Genomic DNA, 20996 nt, shown 5'->3' on the forward strand with positions numbered 1-20996 from the left:
AGGTTAGATTCAAATATGATTCATCAAAAAAATAAGTTTTAGACTCTAGAACTGTTTGGCCAATAGCTTCTGAGATGGCTTATCACTCAGGGACTTGATCATATTTATGAAAATTCCTTTGGGCTTGAAGGCTGTCAGGTCAAAAGATCTTTGCAATTAAACAATCTTAAACAATTTATATTTTTTCCAGGAGGGACAGTCAAACATTTCTTTTTTTGTTTGTTTGTTTTTTGTTTTTTTTTGGCAAGGCAATGGGGTTAAGTGACTTACCCAAGGCCACACAGCTAGGTAATTATTAAGTGCCTGAGGCTGGATTTGAACTCAGGTCCTCCTGACACCAGGGCTGGTGCTCTATCCACTGTGTCACCTAGCTACCCCAACAGTCATACATTTCAACTAGATTTGCTTACAGGTCGGATACTCAAATAATTCTTCCAGTCATACAAATATGCTTTAAGTTTCTGTCATGGGTGAGACCCCAAGATAATTAAGATGGAAACCTTTATCTCAAGCTGCTTCCAGACTAGTGAAGAAAAGAAAAATTCCAGAGTAGCCACTGGACTCCCTCTTGTAGCTCAAGGGGGGTACCCTTGGGCTTGAGTTATCATTCAATTGTTCTCTTCCCACTATTAACCATCAGCTATTAAGACCTTGGCTTCACTTACCCAGTTATCAGGATGATTGTGAGGATCCAATATAATAATAATTGTAAAGTTTATCATAGTGTCTGTTATACATAAGCTCTATTTTAGCTATTACTATTAATAACATCCATCAGCTTTTACAAATGGATGTTTCTTTCCACATCTCTAACAACTGGAAGGTTCAACTTCCTTTATACTAGTACCTCTGTCTCTGGGGAGAGTGGTCTCAGATACAGCAGAGTTTCTATCTAGCATTGGTCCTCTCAGGTTCGCATTCAGATGCGACATCAATGTGCTGTGAATGTGAATCTCAGCCACCCTAGGATAGGTCCCCAGAGAGCTTCCTTATACTTTAAGGCACTGATGATGGCCTAACTGGCCCACAGACTCTCCATCCATCACTCTTGGTGATCATCAAAGCTCCCAAGGGCAGGGTCACGTCTAGTCTCCTTCACTGGAATGCATGCAGCCAGGCAGGAAGGAGTCGGATCAACTGCCTGGTTCTGGCTGATCAGAGCCTTTTGAATGCACCCCAGACTTGACTACACAGACAATGAAGCTCTGGATCTAAGATGTGACCATTACATGTTATTGTACTTCTCTGGAAGCTTCTTCTCCAAGCTAGTGAACTACATCTGCCAATCATCATGATGCCTACTCACCAATCTCCTGTTACACTTGCATGATCAAAACTAGACATCAGAGGTCCTAGGTTTGAGTTCTTGTCCTGCCCCTAGATCAGTGCTCATTATGAACAAAGCACTATTCGTGTGTGTGTGTGTGTGTGTGTGTGTGTGTGTGGAGTTGGACCACTGGGTGCTAGAAGGGGAGATACACTTGTAGACTGAGTACAGAAGAGTCAAAAGGCTGGTTAATACAGGTCTGTCTCCTAAAAAAATATTTTGGTTGAATATTCTTCCCATCAGCCCAAGTCCAGGCATTTTAGATTGGGACATGGGCAGGTAAACCTCAGAAGTGTGCCACCCTTTGTGATTTAAAATGATTGTGGGTTTCTCAGGGAAAAAAATACTGTTCTGTAAAAACTTATTGAAATGCCTATCAAAGTTATCTCATCCTTTCTTTAAACATTTTTTAAAAATTCAAATTTAATAAATTTTCATATACACAAACAGAAAGGAGTATAGCTGAAACTGCAATGTTCTATTATGTAAAACCTACTTTTCTTTTAAAATACACAATCAATTCACTATCTTCTCAGTTTATCTTCTCAGCATTTCAAAATGTTTCAACAACTCCTTTTCCTTCTTTTCTTCTTTCTCCCAATGCTACTTCTTTCTTTGACTCTCTATGCACTGATAAGAATACAAAAGTTATTCTAATAAATATGCATAATCAAGCAAAATAAATTTACACAGTGTCTGGATACAAAAATAAAGAACCCATTTCTCCTTGATCATGAAGTGCACACCTTACTTTTTATTTCATTAGCACCAATTGTTTCCATCATCACCACCTATGCTGCAATACTACAAAAGCTTCCTTTGAAATCACTTCTCTTTAGAATTCACCTTGCTTGTATATTAAATTCCTATAATATCTTGTTCATATTTTCATAAAAACCCTGTATCAATAATTACACAAACTATAAATATCAAACTTAAACTGTTTCTGTTTAGCATAATTATGGTTATTTATGTATCCCTTATATAGATTCATAGCCTACTAAGGTTAAAAGGGACCACAGCAATCAATCCTATCCCTTTAATGAGGAAAGTGAGGGCCAGAGAGAAGAAGGGACTTGACTCAGGTATTGAAAGGTGAATTATACAGGTAGTTTCTGCTTTCAGAAGCAGTGAGTTTGAAGACACCTTGTTGCCTTTATCAGAATGTATGCAGAAATCATCAAATGAGGGAGTAATGGTGGGAGAAAGAGTAGTCCAAGTCTGTCAATCAGTTTTATCATGAGGAGACCAGTGAAAATACAAATTGATGAAAAAGGAGTGGGGGACTTCCTATAAGAATGGTAATAAAAGTTTATATTTACATAAAAGCTTCATGAAATCTAAAATTCCATTTAAACCCCTTTACAATAGTCCCATATGGGAAGGGATTATCATCCTCATTTAACAGATGAGGGAACTGAGGCTTGATGGGAAGTGAGGTGTTAAGACATTGGGACCTTATGTCCAACACTTTTTCCCATTCTTATCTCTGCCTCTAGGTAATGGTTAAGAAACTGAAGTTCACTCTCTCAATTACGACATAACATGGAACCCTGAATTTAAAGCATGGTTTTGCTCTGGGAAACAGTGTTGCCCTCTTCCTGTCCAGCCTTAGTCTGGAGGAATAGTGAGAAGCACCATTTGAATTCCCTGTCAGGATTCTATGATCTGCCCAATGTCAGTAGACCCTCTTTAGCTCTTCCATTGTGGCTTGTGTTTGCTGTGTAAGAATATTTAAGTCCAAAATGTGTGAGCCAGAGAAGTTTCTTTTTCAGCTTTTATTTCTATCACACTGGATTTCCCTTACCTTTTACTTTTATAATATTTAACTACTGTGGCAGAATACTGAATGTGCCACCTATTCATTTATTCTTGGGTCCTGTGGCTAGAACACTGGTCCTGGAATCAGAAGGACCCGAGTTCAAATCTGAAAGAGGACCCAAGTTCAAATCTGAACTCAGACAGTTGACTCTTACTTGTGGTGTGACCTTGGATATGTTATTTAACCCTGATTGCCTCACATCCAGGGCAATGTCTCCAGTCATCCTGGCCACTGGATCCAGATAGCTCTGGAGGAGAAAGTGAGGCTGGTGATTTAACATAACCTCTGCCCCTCATTGAAATCCAATTCATGTGCTCATCATGGCATCACCTGCCTGATGTCATAGGTCTTCTTTAAGAACTAAGAACAAAACATCATCATTATTCTAATATGAAGATATGGCCTCATGAGATCCTACCTGATCCTATTGGTTATTCTGCTCCATCAAATCTCTCTCATTAGACACATCTCCTGTGCTTGGAGAGTAGGCAAAGAAGGGTCTTTAATTTATAGCCTGTCTGGATAGCCTCACAATCCTTTGAAGTCCCTACACTGATGTTCCCTCCATAATAACAAGGCTTGCACTTGAAATTCCAGAAATGTTCCATTTCAGAAACTGATGTTAACCTGTAGATGGATTAAAGGGGTTTTTTAATATCACCTAATAATACTTTTCAGACTTAAGACAGCTTTTTGCCTGTGAGCTCTAAAGCTCTGTCCAAATTTTTAAATAATGAAGCCTCGGCAAACTCTTAAAAGACAGGTGTTATGCAGCATGGAGCTGAGCTAAGGCATAGTCTTCTTAAGTGAATAGCCCTAGGACCCAACAACTAAGTAAAAAGACTTAGAAATGGGACCCCAGGGACACTAACTTCTATTTCTCTGATATACAGATTGTCCCTCATTACCCTGTACATTATATAGTGAAAAGCTCTTCATCAAAAAATTCTGGTCCAGAGCACAAAGTACATGACAAAATGTGATCCCCATCCCTCCCCACTCCGACTACAGGCTGATGGTGCCAACACAGAACACACTGCACGGAGTCAGGAGCACCAGAGCAGGAGCTATGGGACCTGACCTTGAGACTTAGTTCTGCCACCCCAACTAGTTTGTGGTCTAAGTCACCTCTCTGGGACTCAGAACTCTCATCTGTCAAATGAATGAAAAAGAGTTTGGCTTCCTTCACAGGGTTGTTCTGAGTCTTTGAGCAGAATTTCCATTCATAGAGTACTTCTATTATATAAGCTCCTATTAGTATCACTTTGGTACTTTGCTGCCTGGAAGACAGCCTCAGATAATTACTAGCTGTGTGACCCTGAGTAAGTCACTTAACCCTGTTTGTCTCAGGTCCTTATCTATATAAAATGAGCTGAAGAAGAAAATGGCAAACTGGTGCAGCTAGCTGGCGCAGTGGATAGAGCACTAGCCCTGGAGTCAGGAGGACCTGAGTTCAAATTTGACCTCAGACACTTAATAATTACCTAGCTGTGTGACCTTGGGCAAGTCACTTAACCCCATTGCCTTGCAAAAAAAACAGAAAGAAAATGGCAAACCAATCAAGTACCTTTGCCAAGAAAAAAACCAAATGAGGCCACAGAGAGTTGGACACAAACAAACAACTACAAGAGACTACCCCTAACTTCAGTAATTTTGTATTTCATTGATTTGCTATAGGTCTAAAATTCTCTTGTTACCTCCTTATCTGATGATTTCTGTGAATGTTTGGTTAATGACAATAGCACATAACTGTAGGTTGCCCATGCCGGACTGCAACTTCTAAAAGGGCAAATGAAGAGTCTTCTACAGACTTTATCTTTTTCCCAGTACTTGACCCAGCACTCTCATCATAGAGTGGGCTCACCTACATAAGGCATTGCATAGGTTACAAAATCAGTCTGGTCCTACCCCAAACACACATAATCTTTATTATGGAGCATTAGTCCTGCACGATACCAAAATGTATTCCAACAACATGCATTAAGCTCAATACTTTCTCTAGGCATCTATATCCCAAGTTTTTCAAAACACTTCAAATGATCTCATTATCTCTCATTTCACCAAATCCAAAAAATGCCATTAAAATCTAAGCTTACTAACTTTAATAGTAATACTATGAAATTTTTATACATATAATATAGGTATATATTTGAGGAAAGAACTTTGTAAATCTCATAGAACTATATTAATGGTAAGTCAATGGATAACTCGTACACTTTTTAACAAAGATTCAACATGTTTTATGTGAACCACCATAAGACTTCAAAAGGAAAGTGGCTTCCTTCAGGATTTAAGAACCATCGATTCAAAGAAACATAGAACAATAGCTGACTTTTAAAGAACATGATAAGTTACCAAGACACCCCACATACATCATCTCATTTGATGTAACAGCTTTCCAAATAGGGTGTTATACCATTCTCGTAGTCATCCAGGTCTGGGACCTGGGTGTCATCCTTCATCCCATACATTTAATTAGTTACCAATCTTGTCACTGCTAACTCCACAGCATCTTTTGCATATGTCCCTTTCTGTCCATGCACAGAGTCATCAATGTCATTCACACCTTTATCACCTTTTGCCAGAACTGTTTCAACAGTTTTTTAATTGATCTTTGGTTTCCCCTGTCACCAGTTACTCTCTTCTTCAATCTATTCTCCATTCAGCTTCCAAGGCAATTTTCCCAAAGCATAGGTCTGACCATGCTGCTCCCCTCCACAATAAACTTCAATGATGCCTTATTAAGGTTAAGATCAAATGTACACTCCTGTGTTTAGCATTTAAAACCCTTCACATCCTGGGCCCAACCTGATTTTCCAGAAATTACATTTTATTCCCCTTCAAGCTCCCTAAGATCCAATCTAAATGAAGTTCTTATGTTTTCATATAGTTTATTTCATTTCCCATCTCCATCCCTTTGTATAGACTATCCCCCCTGCCTCTAATGTACCCCTTCCTTACCATGCCTCTTAAATTTCCTAGTCTTTTCAAGGCATAGTTTAAGGGTCTTTTTAAAAATGAATAAGAGGGGCAGCTAGGTGGCACAGTGGATAAAGCACCAGCCTTGGAGTAAGGAGTACCTGGGTTCAAATCCGGTCTCAGACACTTAATAATTACCTAGCTGTCTGGCCTTGGGCAAGCCACTTAACCCCATTTGCCTTGCAAAAAAAACAACCTAAAAAATAAATAAAGATGGATAAGGCTTTAATGGTAAATTTCTCTGATAAAAGACTAATTTCTCAAAGAAAAAAGTTTAAAAAAAAAAGATGAGATTTTTTTGATTCCCTCATCCTCTATATTATCCTATATATCTGTCTATATATATCTATATCTCTCTATATAAGTGTGTATATAAATAGCACATACTTATGTATTTAAATCCACATTTCCTCCATTATGATAACAATAATTAATATTTATATAGTGCATACAATATGCTTTAGAATCGCCATCACATTCAATCCTCACAACTTTGGGAGGATCCCATATTATAGACAGAGAATCTAAGGTAAAACTGATTTGTCCAGTTGTCATCCAGTAAGTGTCTGGGGCTGGATATGAACTCGGTTCTTCCTGCCTTTGAGAATGGAAACTCTTTGAAGGCAGAGCTTGTTTCATTTCTTGACATATGGAACAACCAGCTCAGAGCCTGGCAAACAGCAGACATTTAATAAAAGCCTGTTGATTGACTATCATCCCCCTTTATAACTGAGAAACCTAGGTCAAGATCACACAACTACTAAGTAATGAACTAGGATCTGAATCTGGGTTTCTGACCCCCCCAAATCCAGTGCTCTCTCTATTAGAGTCTGACAACAAGAAGAGATCTTAAGGAATTTAGTTCAGCCCATTACATGAACTTCTTCTAGTGATATCTTCACAAATACACACCTAGACTCTTGAGTTTTAGAGCCATGGGGTTCACTGTCCCCTAAGACTTCATTCCATTGTAGACACTCCTCCTTGGGGGGAAGGGATGAGCTCCTTTTATGGATCAAATAAGATCATATTTGTAAAGTGCTTACTTAGCATGGAGTTTGTATATAGTAGGTAGTTAATAAATCCTTATTTTCTTTCTTCTTTTCCCTCCTTAAATCAAGCTGAAATCTGTCATCCTATAGTTTTATCTATTTATCTGAGCTCTGCCATCTGTGGCCAAAGCTCCCCACCCCATTCCTCCTTCTAATTGACAATGCTTCACACATTTCCAGCTAACAATCCTATTTTCTCACTGTTAGGCTAAATGCAATACACCAAGCCTAGTCTGAGCCAGGTAGAGAATAACAGAAGAGCAAGAGTTATGTGAGTAGTCAATTAAAATCCTTGTCTTTTGTTCCCCCACCCCAATCAATTGATGCTCCTTCATTCTACTACTGTGCGGTTTTTTTTGAGATCTACTTAAAAATAAGTTAAGAGTGGAATAATAATTCATAATAAGTTGGAGTGGAAAATTCCTTCACCTTCTCTTCAATCAAGAAGACCAGCTGTATGGAAAGCCTACAGTTGGTGACAGCCTCTGGAGGGAAGACAAACATAGGACAATCTACTCCAATCACTTTTGTGCTCTGGATGGGTTCTCCGGTGAAAACCATAGTCATGGTGGCACCCCACCACACTTCTGCTGTTATCTACTATGGCGAGCTGCTCCTAGGCTCCATCTCTTGGTCCTTACTAGCTCCTTGTCATACAGTTCAGTTGGTCTATAACGCTCTTCATTCAGCAAGTATTTACTGGATACTTAGTATGTGGCTATTAGGATGCCATCACTATGTAAAATATGAATACCTATGTTTCCTGCATGAATAATGGAAAGCAGTATACTAAATTATATAGAAAATGCTAAATGTCATTTCTTTCAGATATCCATGCAATTGTCTTCTCTAGCTTTTAACTATCTAACTCACTTATCAGGATTTATTTACTAATAACAAAAGGTTCGTAGTGATATACTTGCTTCTTTGATGTATATGCTTCCTTTCCATGCTGAGCGTTGAAATGATGGGCTGGTACAATCCAACTTTGAGTCTTAATTGCCCCAAATGTTTACTGTTTAATACACAACCTAGAGATGTGATTTACTTGTGTGTGTTCTACTCCTGATTTTTATACACATCAGGGAATTTCCATTCCAGTAACAGCTCCCAGAGAGGTTTAAACATTATAATTGTTCTGTTCACATTTTAAAGTTATGTTTTCCATCAAGCTGAGGACGACTGATATTACAAACCCAAGAGCATTTCACTGGCTTTTCCTGCCTAGCAGCATTTCCCTTTCATATAATAGAAACACAAACCATATTTCATGAAGAATTCTTCAATAATTCAGCAACATTTCTGGCACAGGGATGTATCATTTCAATAACCCTTAGCAGGTTGCTACAGAACAATGCACTACTTTATTTTAAAAATACATCAAGGTAGGCAATTTTACAGCAGTATGTTCTTTCTGCAGAACATAACTGTTTAGACCTAACAATACTGGACTATTCAGTTATCAAAGAAAAACACATATAACCCCCTCAAGTCGTTTGTTCCATCTTTATTAGCAAATTGGGTTTGCTAGTAAAATTGGCAGGAACTAACTTACTTTGATCAGATGACAATGGAATCGTAGCCCAGAATGAAACTTTACAGGAAAATGGAAGTAAGATGAGGCAAATAGGTATCCTTTTCTGAAAGAACAAGATATGTCTCTATCTTATTGTACCAGGCTACCAGTCAAATTAAATTACTATGCCCACCACTAGTTTTTAACCCTACTGATAAAAGAAGATTTAAAATTATTTTGCTTTTGAGGTGGGTTCAATGAACAATCCTACATTAGTGCAAGGGGTGGGGTGATCATATTTCTGGTGTTCTTCACAAGCTTGCCCATTTTTTTCCTCTTTGACAACTGTGGTTGCCTTTACAAATATGGAGATGCTAAATGAGAAATAAGGTAGAACTGAACAGATAAGATGATATACTATAAAAGGAAAAGTGTCAAAAGCAGCTGAGTTCTCAAAGAATTCTGGGTGGAATTCTGAATATAGTCTTTCATGGGGGAGAAAGGCAAAGCTCTATTTTATGAAAACCTACCTCTCGTAGTTTGGTCCTACTCGGTTGATTAACTTTTCCATGGCTTCTTCTGTCTCCCTCAGTTTCTCTTGTAGCTGAGCAAGCTCATAATTGGCTAAAAATGAACAAGAATCCAATAGGCACAGACAATTTTGTAAACCCATTTCTGTAATATAACAGCTACATTATTCTATAATCTGATTTGGGTCTGAAATTCCAGGCAAGCAGCTCAAAGGGTGGGAGTATGTCAGGCTAATCAGGACTGGTCTCTTGTTTACTAATTCTCATGCCAAAAGAAGGAACAGAGGCTTGAGGAGAACTGAAATGCTCCAAGAAGCATTTTTAGTGAATAGTTAACAAGTTATGACCTGATATACAGCAGGTCTAATACCTGGAATAGAAAATGTGTCATTAAAAAGAGAAAGCCATTGTTTGTTTGAGGGGAAAGGCAGGGAGACAGCTTTCTCTCCTCCCCTAGGTAAAAACTGCTCCTGAAGCTAAGATACAACCTTTTCAAGTCCTTTAAGATAGACACTAAGACCCCCGAATAAATAATACTTTCCTGAGATCTAAAATGATCTTTATCAGGCAAATATATGGTAGAAAACACTAATGTTAGTATTTCTCTAAGGAATTTAAAAACAGTGGTCTTTAAATCAAGAGAATTGAATATACACCACCACCAGTTTTTAAGTAACCCATAAATGAAATTATTAGTAGAGTTAGAAATGAAATATGATTTACTACACATACTATAGTTTTATCTAAGCCCAGGATGTTTTTCTAGACAGATGAATTTAGATCTTCATGAAGATAAGGACTATTTCAGGCACCCTTTAGCAATTCTGAAACACACCTTTATGTTATTAGCTAATGTTTGTAAAGTGCTTGGGAGGCAGAAAAGTGCCACATAAGTGCTAGGTATTTTTTTTAATTTTCTGTACAAAATCAGTCAACTGAAATGGAGGGACAAAAAGCAGATACAAAATGCCACTTCCATTATAATAAAAACAGCTGCTCTTATGTATTAATTTGATTTCCTTTCCTTGTTTAAGTGCATTATGAGATATAGTACTAGGTCTGCTACCCCTTACAGAGCCCATAAATCTTTTTAAAATTATTTTTTGAGTGCATTTCCATCAAGGCTAGTTAAACAATTAAGCCTCCACTGGGGGTGTGAAAATGTCAGATTTCTTTCATAGCACTATTCCATGAATGTTTAAGGTTGGTAGAATGAAGTTAGAATTTGATAGGAAGCTTCTCTCTTAAGAAGGGATCCAGAAGAAAAAAAAACAATAAAATGGCACACTTATCAGAAAAAAGTCAGGCAGAGATTGCTATTACTTTGCATCTTTTCATTGGTCTGCAGCATGTAGGCTCAAATCTGCTCCCCAAATCTGACAGTGGCTCCCCATTGCCTGTGTAATAAAGCTTATATGCCTTACTTTGGGCACCATGAAGGCAGAGCCTCCATAATCTGACCCCAATCAACCCTTCCAATCTTCTTCCATTTCTGCCCAATGTGTATTTTCCAGTCAAGTGGGTTTACACACCTGTATGTCTTTGCTTGTGACGCTCCTTTCACCTGACATAGCTTATCCCCACCCCACACAAATTTTTTTAAATTTTTATTTAAGGCAATGGGGTTAAGTGACTTGCCCAAGGTCATACAGCTAGATAAATTATTAAGTGTCCATATTAAAGATTATGTACCATTATTAAGTTGGATTTGAACTCAGGTCCTCTTGCTTGAGGGCTGCACTCTATTCACTGCACCACCTAGCTGCCCCTCACACAAATTCTTAAAAGCCAGTTCCTATTTTTTCTTCCCTCCCTCTCAACTCCACAATTCTCAATAATCGCTGGCCACCTTTTGGAGTTACTTCTCTTTCCAGGCATTTATGTCTCCTTTCCCTACCTATAAGCTTCTTGTGTCAGCATGGTAGAATTGGAAGACTAAAGTTGGAGTCTTGGCTCCAATTGCTAAGGGCTAGCTTTGAACCCTGGGCAAGTCTTCTCCCCTTTCTGACCTCCAACTCCCTTATATGTAAAAGGATTAAAATATTTACTTCACTGGATGGCTATGAGGAAAATATTTTATAAACTTTAAAACCCTATAAAAAATATGAGCCATCACTGTTTTAATACTCTAAAATCCTGGTACCATTCCAGTGCTGGGTGACAGAAATAAGAAGAGTTAGGTGTGCTGACATTAATTAATGTGCTGACTTGAATGTTTCCTGCATTGGTTTTGTCCATCTGTAAAAGGGGGGGGGGTATCGATTAACAGCAGATTTAAAACCTTTAAATTAGTGACCCTTTCCAAATATGAAGTCATGACTTGTTAATAAATTCAGGAGTAATTCTTTTAGAAAGTGAAGTGACAGCAATCTGCTTTGTGTTCCTCTAGTCCACAATGATAATCTAATATCAATACAGGCACTGTGCTTTCCCTTGGAGAGTTCAGAGCTAAACTTCAAGAGATTGCAGGTAACAACAATTTTAGATTAATATGGAGCATCCTTGGGGAAATGTCGCCATTTCCTGTAGCAGCATATTATCTCACCAGCCATATCACTGTTCAAATTTCACTTTCTAGTCCACTTAGAAATGATACTTACTGATCTTCCTATTTGGATTTCCATGTAAAGCAGTGGCAGATTTCCGTTCCTCTGCAGTAGTTTTCCCCTTGGAAGAGAGCTGAGAGGCAAAGGGTTACAATTTGTCAATGACCAATCCAAAACTCAAAGGCACCAGACATAGCATTATTAAAAGAAAAAAAATGGAAAGCCTAGGAAACCAATGTTAAGCCCAGAATCCAATTAAAACGGCAACATCATTAGAAGACCTCTCCTCCCTCTTCCAAAACAAGGCCTTAAAATCAGGGCAGCCAAATGATGGAAGGAGAAGGGAACGGAGAAGGGAGAAGTGGTGTTCTGGACTAAATCATCTTTAAGTTCCCTTCAAGCACTAAATCCTGTGATCCTATGGAAAGTGTCATAAAATAAGGGATTTCAAAGGGTTTCTTTTTCTTCCTTCTTAGACAAGCTAGGGAAAAGAAAAGTGTGTAAAGGAAATTTATAGGACTTTCTTAATGGTTTTCCTGCATGATCGTTGTGATCGAGACCATCAGGGAGTTGGACCCTTCCCTGCAGCTGACAAAGCCAGCGTAACATCAATGAAAGATGTCAACAAGTCACTCTTTTGTATGCCTTCCAGGCCTATGAAGATCCTGCTTGGAGGCTGGGTTATTTAGAGGGGTCCATTTTAAAGAATACAAATGATCCCTCAAAAGAGTTGGCGAATGTCATGTTTTAGGTTATTGTAAGGGGCATTCTGTCTCAGGATAACTGTTGGAGATCTGTAGACAATGAAATAAAATTAGCCTTATTGGTTCCTAGGAAGAAAGGTACCATATAATTACATAGTGGTATTATTTCAATTATTATCTAGTCCCCATGTGGTTGTTTTTCTGAGAAAAAGGAACATGGAAAGCTCAAAGTCAGTTGTGGCAATAACAAGTTCTCCTAGGTCCTTTCTGGGGATCCTCCTACTTGAAAAGAAAAAAGACTGTGGGTTACATTCTGTGCCTAAGACACTTTAATATGTCTTCTATTGAACTATAAAGAAAGCAAAAAGGAAATAAGTTTTATCAGAGAGAAAAAAAATAAGAGTTGTTGTTCAGCTATGGCTAAGCATTTAGGCCCCAACAAGTGAGTTGTATGGACACATTTTAGACTTTCAGATCCCAAGAACAGAAAGCTGGCCAAAATGATTAGATTCCATGGGGGCAGAGGGAAGCATCTCTTGATGTCTAATAAATTAAAATCAAAAGCTGTCAAAATCAAAAGAGTCAAGATCTGAGATCCCCAAGTAGTTGAACATTAGAAGCAATTTCCTACTACTTTCTTGTCTGTTTGATGTAATGGAAGGTATAATAATGGGTCTTATAACAGAAAAACCTGGATTTGAAACCTGGCTCTGGCCCCCATGGAAATAATTTTTCTGATCTTCAGGTTATCTGCAAAATGGGAATGTTTATTTTAACTCTCTCCAGGGTTGTTGTGAACATATATATGTGTATATATATATATATATGTGTATGTATGCATTTATGTAGGTATATGTCATTTCTTTTCTTTTTTTTTTAGGTTTTTGCGAGGCAAATGGGGTTAAGTGGCTTGCCCAAGGCCACACAGCTAGGTAATTATTAAGTGTCTGAGACCGGATTTGAACCCAGGTACTCCTGACTCCAGGGCCGGTGCTTTATCCACTACGCCACCTAGCCGCCCCTGGTATATGTCATTTCACTTAGGTACCTCAGTCCTTTGTTGGGATAGACCATATGGCTCCCTGAACTTGAGTTTTTTAAGTGCTTGTCTCTAATCTTTTTGTTAGAGGTTTCTGGGATTTTAAAAACCTGGCAGCCTCATACCACAACAGAAATTATTATCTGGATTATCTGCTAAAGGATTTTTGGGAAAAAATAAAAGGTTTAAAAAAGACTGACAAAGCTTAATTTTTTTTATCTAGACCTGTAATTTTATTGGTGTAGGGAACTCAAAATAAGGAAATGTTTTCTACTAATGGAGAGAAACAAGTGCCCTGTAATTGAATCCTGGAGAGTGGCGCCAGGGATATAGAAGTGACTTCCCAGGGTCATATAGTCAGAATGGATCAGAGATTGATCTGCTGAACTAAGGTCTTCCTAACCACTACACAACACTGCCTTCCTTGCTAAAAACATCCTTAAAGCCTGAATGTAGCTGATTTCACTTAGTTTTCCTGATATTAAAAAGGATGACATAAGTTCCACTTACCTTAAACAGTATGTACAAGATGTAGAGAAGAATTCCAAAACCATAGATGGGAATAATCTGGCCCATGAGGCCTCTTCCACCACCACCTCCCATGCTGCCACCAGAGCCTTTGGTTTTTGCAATTGCCTCTGCAAGGTGAGATCTGGGGAAATGGGTGCCTGCAGCTGGGCTATCTGAGGGCATCTGGTGGTGCATCATTGGTGGAAATCGACCCATCTTTCCTGGGGAAAGAAATGAATCATCTTTTGTTCCTTATGTTGCCAGAACTAGCATATGGTGAAAAAGTCAATTTTAAAAAATATTTAATACTTTCAAACTATTTCTCATGAATGCTTTGTATTCTGATCACAAGGGCAATAAGGCAACTTTTCTACAGTATCGCTTGGATTGGCAGGAAATTGGGTGGAAGACAACTGAGACCTTCCCTCACTTCCTTCTTTTCATATGCTACCACTTTCTCCTACAGTTTTGATAACCTTCCCCCTTGCAGGAAGATTCAAGATCCTGTAGGTGAGCTCTGAGGGGCATCTTCTTTTTGTCCTGGAGTCAAGTGGACATATTTGTTACATACATCCTTGTTCCCCCTCTGAAATTCCTCTACTAACACTGACTTCAATCTGTCTTCCAAATAAGAAATTCAGTGATCTGGCTATTGGATATTAGAGGCAAAGGATTAATGGTATTTGATACTTTGGTTTAATGGTAATTCCATTCTCCAAAAGGTGGAAGTAACAAAGAGAAAATTCTATTCTGGATCTCATTTTCATTAACAAGGAGGATTTGATGGCTGGGGTGAAAATGATGGAAATCTTTAGGAAAATGAACATTTCGGGGTCTGTGAAAAGGAGGAAAGCTAGGCATAATCTGACGTGTTTTCTAGTTTTCAGGAAAGTAGATTTCAAAGGACTCAGGAAGGATAGAATTTCATACACTAAAATAGGGATCAGTATAGGAGAGATAGAAAACTTTCAAGAATGAAATTTTAAAGATGCAAAGGGAAATAATTCTAACAAGAAATTGATATCAATATGCAGAGAATTAGCTAGCCTTAATTTAGAATTTTGAAGATCTGTACAAAAAGATGGAAGAGGAGGAAACAAAAGTATAACATGGCAACTGTAAGAAGAGTGGTTGGAGTGCAAAACTTCAGAATAAGCTAGGGCTGGCAAGTAAATTGATTCAAAACAAAAATATGTTCTTGCTACAGTATGGAGAAAAGAGAGGACCACAACTTGGAGATGACAATGTTCAACAAAAAGACAGAGGTTGAATTCTTACTTAATTGCTATTTTTTTCTGCCACAGAAAATAATAATCTCAGCACTAAAAGGTCATAACAAAAAGGTTAATAAGTAGATGACACTCAAGATAAGTAAGGAGACTGTGAGAGAGTTATCTAGTTGTGGATGAATGCAAGTCATCTGCCCTAGATGTATTATATCCTCGAGTGCTAAAGAGTTGGTGGATTGTGATAGCTAAATCACCATCAGCGATATCTGCAGGATGTGGAAAACCAGAGCCTCATGAAAGGAAGAGGTTGTCTGATTTTCCAAAAGAACAAAGAAGTAAAAAGAATAGAATCTGCAAACTATCAGCCAGAGAGCTTAGCTTGGATTCCCGGATAAAATTTTTAAAAAGATCATGAAAGAGAAGGTTTGGGAACATCTTGAAAAAGTGCTTACAAAAACCCAACATGCCTTCATCAAGAAGTCATGCCAGACTAAACCTATTTTCTTTTTTGACGGGGCTATAAACTGAAGGCCAGGAGAATGATGCAATTTTCCTAGATTTTAGCAAAGAATTTGATTCTCATGGAGAGAAATGTGGGTGATGTGAACAGTACAATTTAATGGGTTAAGAAGTACTTGTGGGGATAGTTAGGTGGTCCACTGGTAAGTGCACCAGCCCTGGAGTCAGGAGGACACGAGATCAAATTCAGCCTCAGACACGTGATACTTACTAGCTGTGTGACCTTGGGCAAGTCACTTAACCCCCATTGCCTTGCAAAAACAAACAAAAAAGGAAGTGCTTGAATAGACAGACCCAAATAATAGTCATTGATGGTGAGTCTAGGGAATATAAATAAATGAATACATATGGGACTGTAGTCCTATAGTCTTGGAGATAGTAGTTTCATTTTTCCATTTGGCTTCACATGATGGTTGAGATACAAATAAAGTCAACCAGCATTAAGTGCTTACTATCTGCCAGTCACTGTGCTAAGCACAAGATACATATAGGTAGGAGAAGACAGTTAAGGTGGCTAGAATCACAACAAAGCCATCCCTGTTTTCTGTCACTCCTTGACTTTTTGATGACTCCTGCAGTCATTAGATTTTAACATATTAGTTTCTAGATGCAGTGTAGTATCCAGGACTCCTGTGTTGACATATTCTGTCACGCATGAAACTATAACAAAGAGTAAGACCTAAAAGGTCCTACATTGACCACAGGCCTCCTATGGGACAACCTGTTATCAGTTAAAATGCCTGTGACTCTCTCCTAATTTGTTGGGAAAAAGAAGTTTATGATAAACTTCTCAGATGATTCCAATGTAGCCTGGTTATTGTGTAGACTGAAGAAAAAGTTAAAAGATTTTAACTTGAAATGGCATTTTTGCCATGGTGGGCAGGGTTCATAGCCACAAAAATGAGAAGGAATTTCATTTGATTAATTATAAAGAAGTAATATAGCATAATGGGTGGAAATTCATCTCAGAATCAGTAAGACCTAACTCTAACATCTACTGACCATGTAGCCATGGGCAAGTCACTTAACTTCTCCATGTACTGGGCAATTCTCTAATTCGTTGAAAACTTACAATGTGCATCTGCAGATGACCTTTCTTACAAGAATGAAATTACAGATCCAGACACACCAAAAAAAAAAAAAAAAAAAGAAAAATCTAACTATGAACTTGAGGTTTGAATAGAAGGCATGGATCTAATGAAGAGAATTGCTGATGGAGAGGGAAATGAGCCAAGGCTTGATGAATAATCTCAGATATAGAGCCTCAGGTTTAATTCTGATTCACAAGGACCCCTGAACCAGGCATACTATTAAGGGGCTCCACATATCCAAGAAGGGCTCACCAGCCCTTCAGAACTGTAAGACTGTCACATGAGAGACTGTAGGATACCTGCTTCACTAATACATACTCCCACTGATGCCCATCCATTGGGGAATGGATAAATTATGGTATGTGATTATGGCAGAATAGTACTGTCCTATAACAAAGTATTAGAAGGGGGCAGCTAAGTGGCACAGTGGATAGAGAACTGGCCCAGGAGTCAGGAGGACCTGAGTCCAAATCCAGACTCAGACATTTAATCATTGCCTAGTTGTGTGACCTTGGGCAAGTCACTCTACCCCACTGCCTTGCAAATATCAAAAAAAAGGATGCTCTCAGAACAACCTGCAAAGATTTACATGAGCTGATACATAGTGAAACACAATGTAAAAGTATCAGCAACATTATAAGACCATTAACTGTGATTGATTTAGCTATCTTTAGCAATACAATGATCCAAGACAAAAAATGAAGAATTTATGATGAAAAATGCTATCCATTTCCAGAGAAAGAACTAATGGTGTTTGAATATAGATTGAAGCATACTTGAAAAAATATTTTTCTTTTTCTTGAGGTATATTTTGGGCTATATTTTCTTTTACAACATGGCTGTTAGGGAAATGTTGTGCATTGCTACATATGTATAGCTTATACAGAATTATTTGCCTTCTCAATGGGGCTAGGGAAAGGAAGAGAAAAAATTTGAAACTTCAAGTTTTAAAAATGAATGTTAAAAATTGTTTTTACATGTATCTGGGGACAAATAACAAAATAAAAATACTAATAAATAACAAAATAAAAATAATAAATTAAAAATAAACTAAAATATTAATAAACTAAGTAAATAATACTAATAAATGCCCCTATTTACTGCCTGCAGGAACTACTGGAAGACTCCAGAAGGGTTTTCATGTTATTATTTTTCCTGTCCAGCTCCCAATCCATCCTTTATATTTCTATCAGACTCATATCTCTAACACCTACCAAAAAAGTTCAAACTCTATTGGTTGGCATTCAGCTATAGACAATCTGGCACCACTCTCCTTATCTTTCCATTCTTATCTCACATTATTTCTCATGCACTTCACACTGATCCCTAAATCTAAAGTGAGACTGGATGAGAGATTTAAAGCTGGAAAGGACGTAAGAAATTATCCAGTTCAACCACTTCATGTCCTTACTGGATAACCCTCTTCGAAGACCTGCTGAATTCCCAACCATTCTGGACAGTCTAACCTCGAGTGAAAAGGGCCCCTTTGGGTGTGTGTATACACACACACACACACACACACACACAGACACACACACACACATAGATATATATATTTAAGACACATACATAATGCATACATATAAATACTTGTGTGCAGGACATTATTCTATGCATTGGTTTTATCAATGAGTTTGTCTTCTGTCCTTACTAGATGTGAGATCCAGATGGAAAGGGATTGTGTCTTAGCTAAGCTTTGTCTACCACAATACTCTCATTCAGTATGTTTTATAAGATTTTGGGGGGGGGGGGCTTGTCAGATGATTTTAATGTGCATTAAAAAAGCAAAGGAACTAGGGCCAAGGGGAACTGAATACTAGCCTTATTATGTCCCTACAAAATTTTGAAGGCATGTTATACTGGCCTTCAAAAGTGCCCAACTCATATATAGAAAGTCTAGTAGTTCATTGGTAAGCGTTGGTTCATTAGGTCGTGACTGTTCACATTATTTTTAGCATTTTTTTAAATTAAATATGAAGCCATTTTATTGCAGTCAAGGCATACTTCAACCTGAAGATTTTAGTCCCAACATAAAACAAAAAATTAAAAAAATAGCAAAGATCAACACATCACAGTGTTGTCAAGGGAAAAATTGTACATTTGTGGAACAGTCGATTACTTAAGAATCAATCTATCTTCCTTGTAGGCAGAACGCTGTAGGCTTGCAATGCGAAAGACCTGGCTTCTAGTGCCAGTTCTTCAACTTACTAGATAGATGTAACCTTTGAGAGTCACTTCCCCTCTCTGAAACCCAGAATTTTCATCAATTAATTGTGGAAGATGAACAATATCTACAATCCTCTCCATTCTTTATATTAATTGAATGTCTAGGTGTTGAATGGATGCAAAGCAGTGGAATCCTGTTATTCTTTCAATGAAAGAATTCTTTGAAAACTCTAAACTTTTTCTTGTGATATGGTTACTAGACTGGTAGTTCAGGAAAGTAGACAGTTTCATCCAGATTTTAAAAAAATCTTCATGATTACAATTGTGGACAAAATGATATGACAACAATTAAGTGATTGAATGACCAGTCCCTAAGAGTATTGATTAATGAAACATTGTAAACATGTAAGAGAGGTCTACAGTGGCTAGTCTCAAAGTTCTGTCCTCAACCCAATTTTATTCAACACTTCGATTAGTAACTTAGACCAAGATGTAAATAGCATATATACTTAAACTTGGGATGTCATAAAATTGGGAGAGATCCTTGATAAAATGAATGGTAGAACCTGAATTCAAAAAAATCTTGTTGTGTTGAATAATATATCCAATATTATATCAATGTGCAAATTACTTGAGAGCAGTGATGGTTTTTCATTTTGTCCTCATGAGACACTAAAGAACAAGAGGGGTTTAGTAAATGTTTGTGAAGTGAACTGAATAAAAACATAAATAAGATGTATACATAAAGTCTGCACTTGCTAAAAAAAGTTCAACTGAATAGGTACAGACTAGAGATGGTGTGGCTAGATAATAGTGTGTGTGAAAAAGACCTGGAGGTTTTAGTTTAAACTTTTTAATTGCAAGCTTACTTTGAGACAGATATAGAGAAAGCTTCAAGAATGCCAGTACAGCCTTCAGAACAAGAGAGGGAATAGTTCTACCATCTGCCCTCATCAGTACATCATCTATGAAATACTGTTATAGGTTCTGGGTGCCACAGTTTACAAGATGTGTGTATATAAGTTTAAAAGATGTGTGTGTGTGTGTGTGTGTGTGTGTGTGTGTGTGTGTGTGTGTATGTGTGTGTGTGTGTGTGTGTGTGTGTGTGTGAATGTGATGGTGAAGGGGACTTGAAACCACATATGAGAACCAGCTAAAGTGGAAATGCTTATCACAAGATAAAGAGAGCTTGACTCAGGAACTAGAGGATGAGCATGCATGTTTGTATTCTGTCCATCCTCTTATCACCAGGGTAAATAGAGGCCTTTCTCTGGATTTTTCAAAAATACTCATAGATACCAGTTCAACGCTCAAACTGGCCATCATTTTCTCCTTGTTCATTCCATAACTAGCCCACCTCCATTTCCAGATATAGAAGAATACATGTGTGACAAATATTTACTTACTCAAAACACTAAATAGGCTTTTATTAACATTTATTGCTTGCCCAGAGTTCATTCCTTTTCTAGCTTTCATTGAATAATTTGTCCAACATTTATTATAAATTTTCCATGGTCACTGAACTATGCTGGATAATCAGGGGTCACAAAATAAAGTCCCTATTCTTCAGAAGCACAATGCTACTGGGAAATCAGATATACAGATACATAACTTTTATATAAAAGTACAAAGTAACATGTAAGTATTGTATGTACTCAAATAATATGAATAATGGTATTATATATAATGATATAAACAATAATTAATGTAAGGGTTCAATTCAACAAGTATTTAGGAAGACTTGTACAATGCATAGGAGTAGGTGTGATCATGTTTGATTTCTCTGATTATACTAGGTCCTGCTCATAGTTTATATTTTTTCTTCTGATCCTCCTGTAAAGTAATATTTCTTCTTTTATATTGACCCCAGTGTAGTGGAAATAGTGTGGTGATCAGGAGACTCAAATATAAGAAGAGAAGAACCAGATCAGGCCTGGTACCCAAGTCCATTTTTTGTCTAGTGGGA

General features: G+C 37.7%; 1 protein-coding gene across 1 annotated transcript in view; it reads right to left on the reverse strand.

Annotated features, from left to right (window-relative positions):
• Positions 1-20996, reverse strand: part of RIC3 (RIC3 acetylcholine receptor chaperone) — a 47099-nt gene that overhangs the window by 16929 nt on the left and 9174 nt on the right. Inside the window, exons 2-4 of the mRNA XM_074230234.1 lie at positions 14026-14246; positions 11827-11905; positions 9227-9320 (exon numbers count right to left, since the gene is read on the reverse strand). Coding sequence (XP_074086335.1) covers positions 9227-9320; positions 11827-11905; positions 14026-14246 — 394 coding nt within the window. The remainder of the gene's footprint in view (positions 1-9226; positions 9321-11826; positions 11906-14025; positions 14247-20996) is intronic.

The sequence above is a fragment of the Macrotis lagotis genome, chromosome 3 (assembly GCF_037893015.1).
Source record: "Macrotis lagotis isolate mMagLag1 chromosome 3, bilby.v1.9.chrom.fasta, whole genome shotgun sequence".
NCBI lineage: Eukaryota > Metazoa > Chordata > Mammalia > Peramelemorphia > Peramelidae > Macrotis > Macrotis lagotis.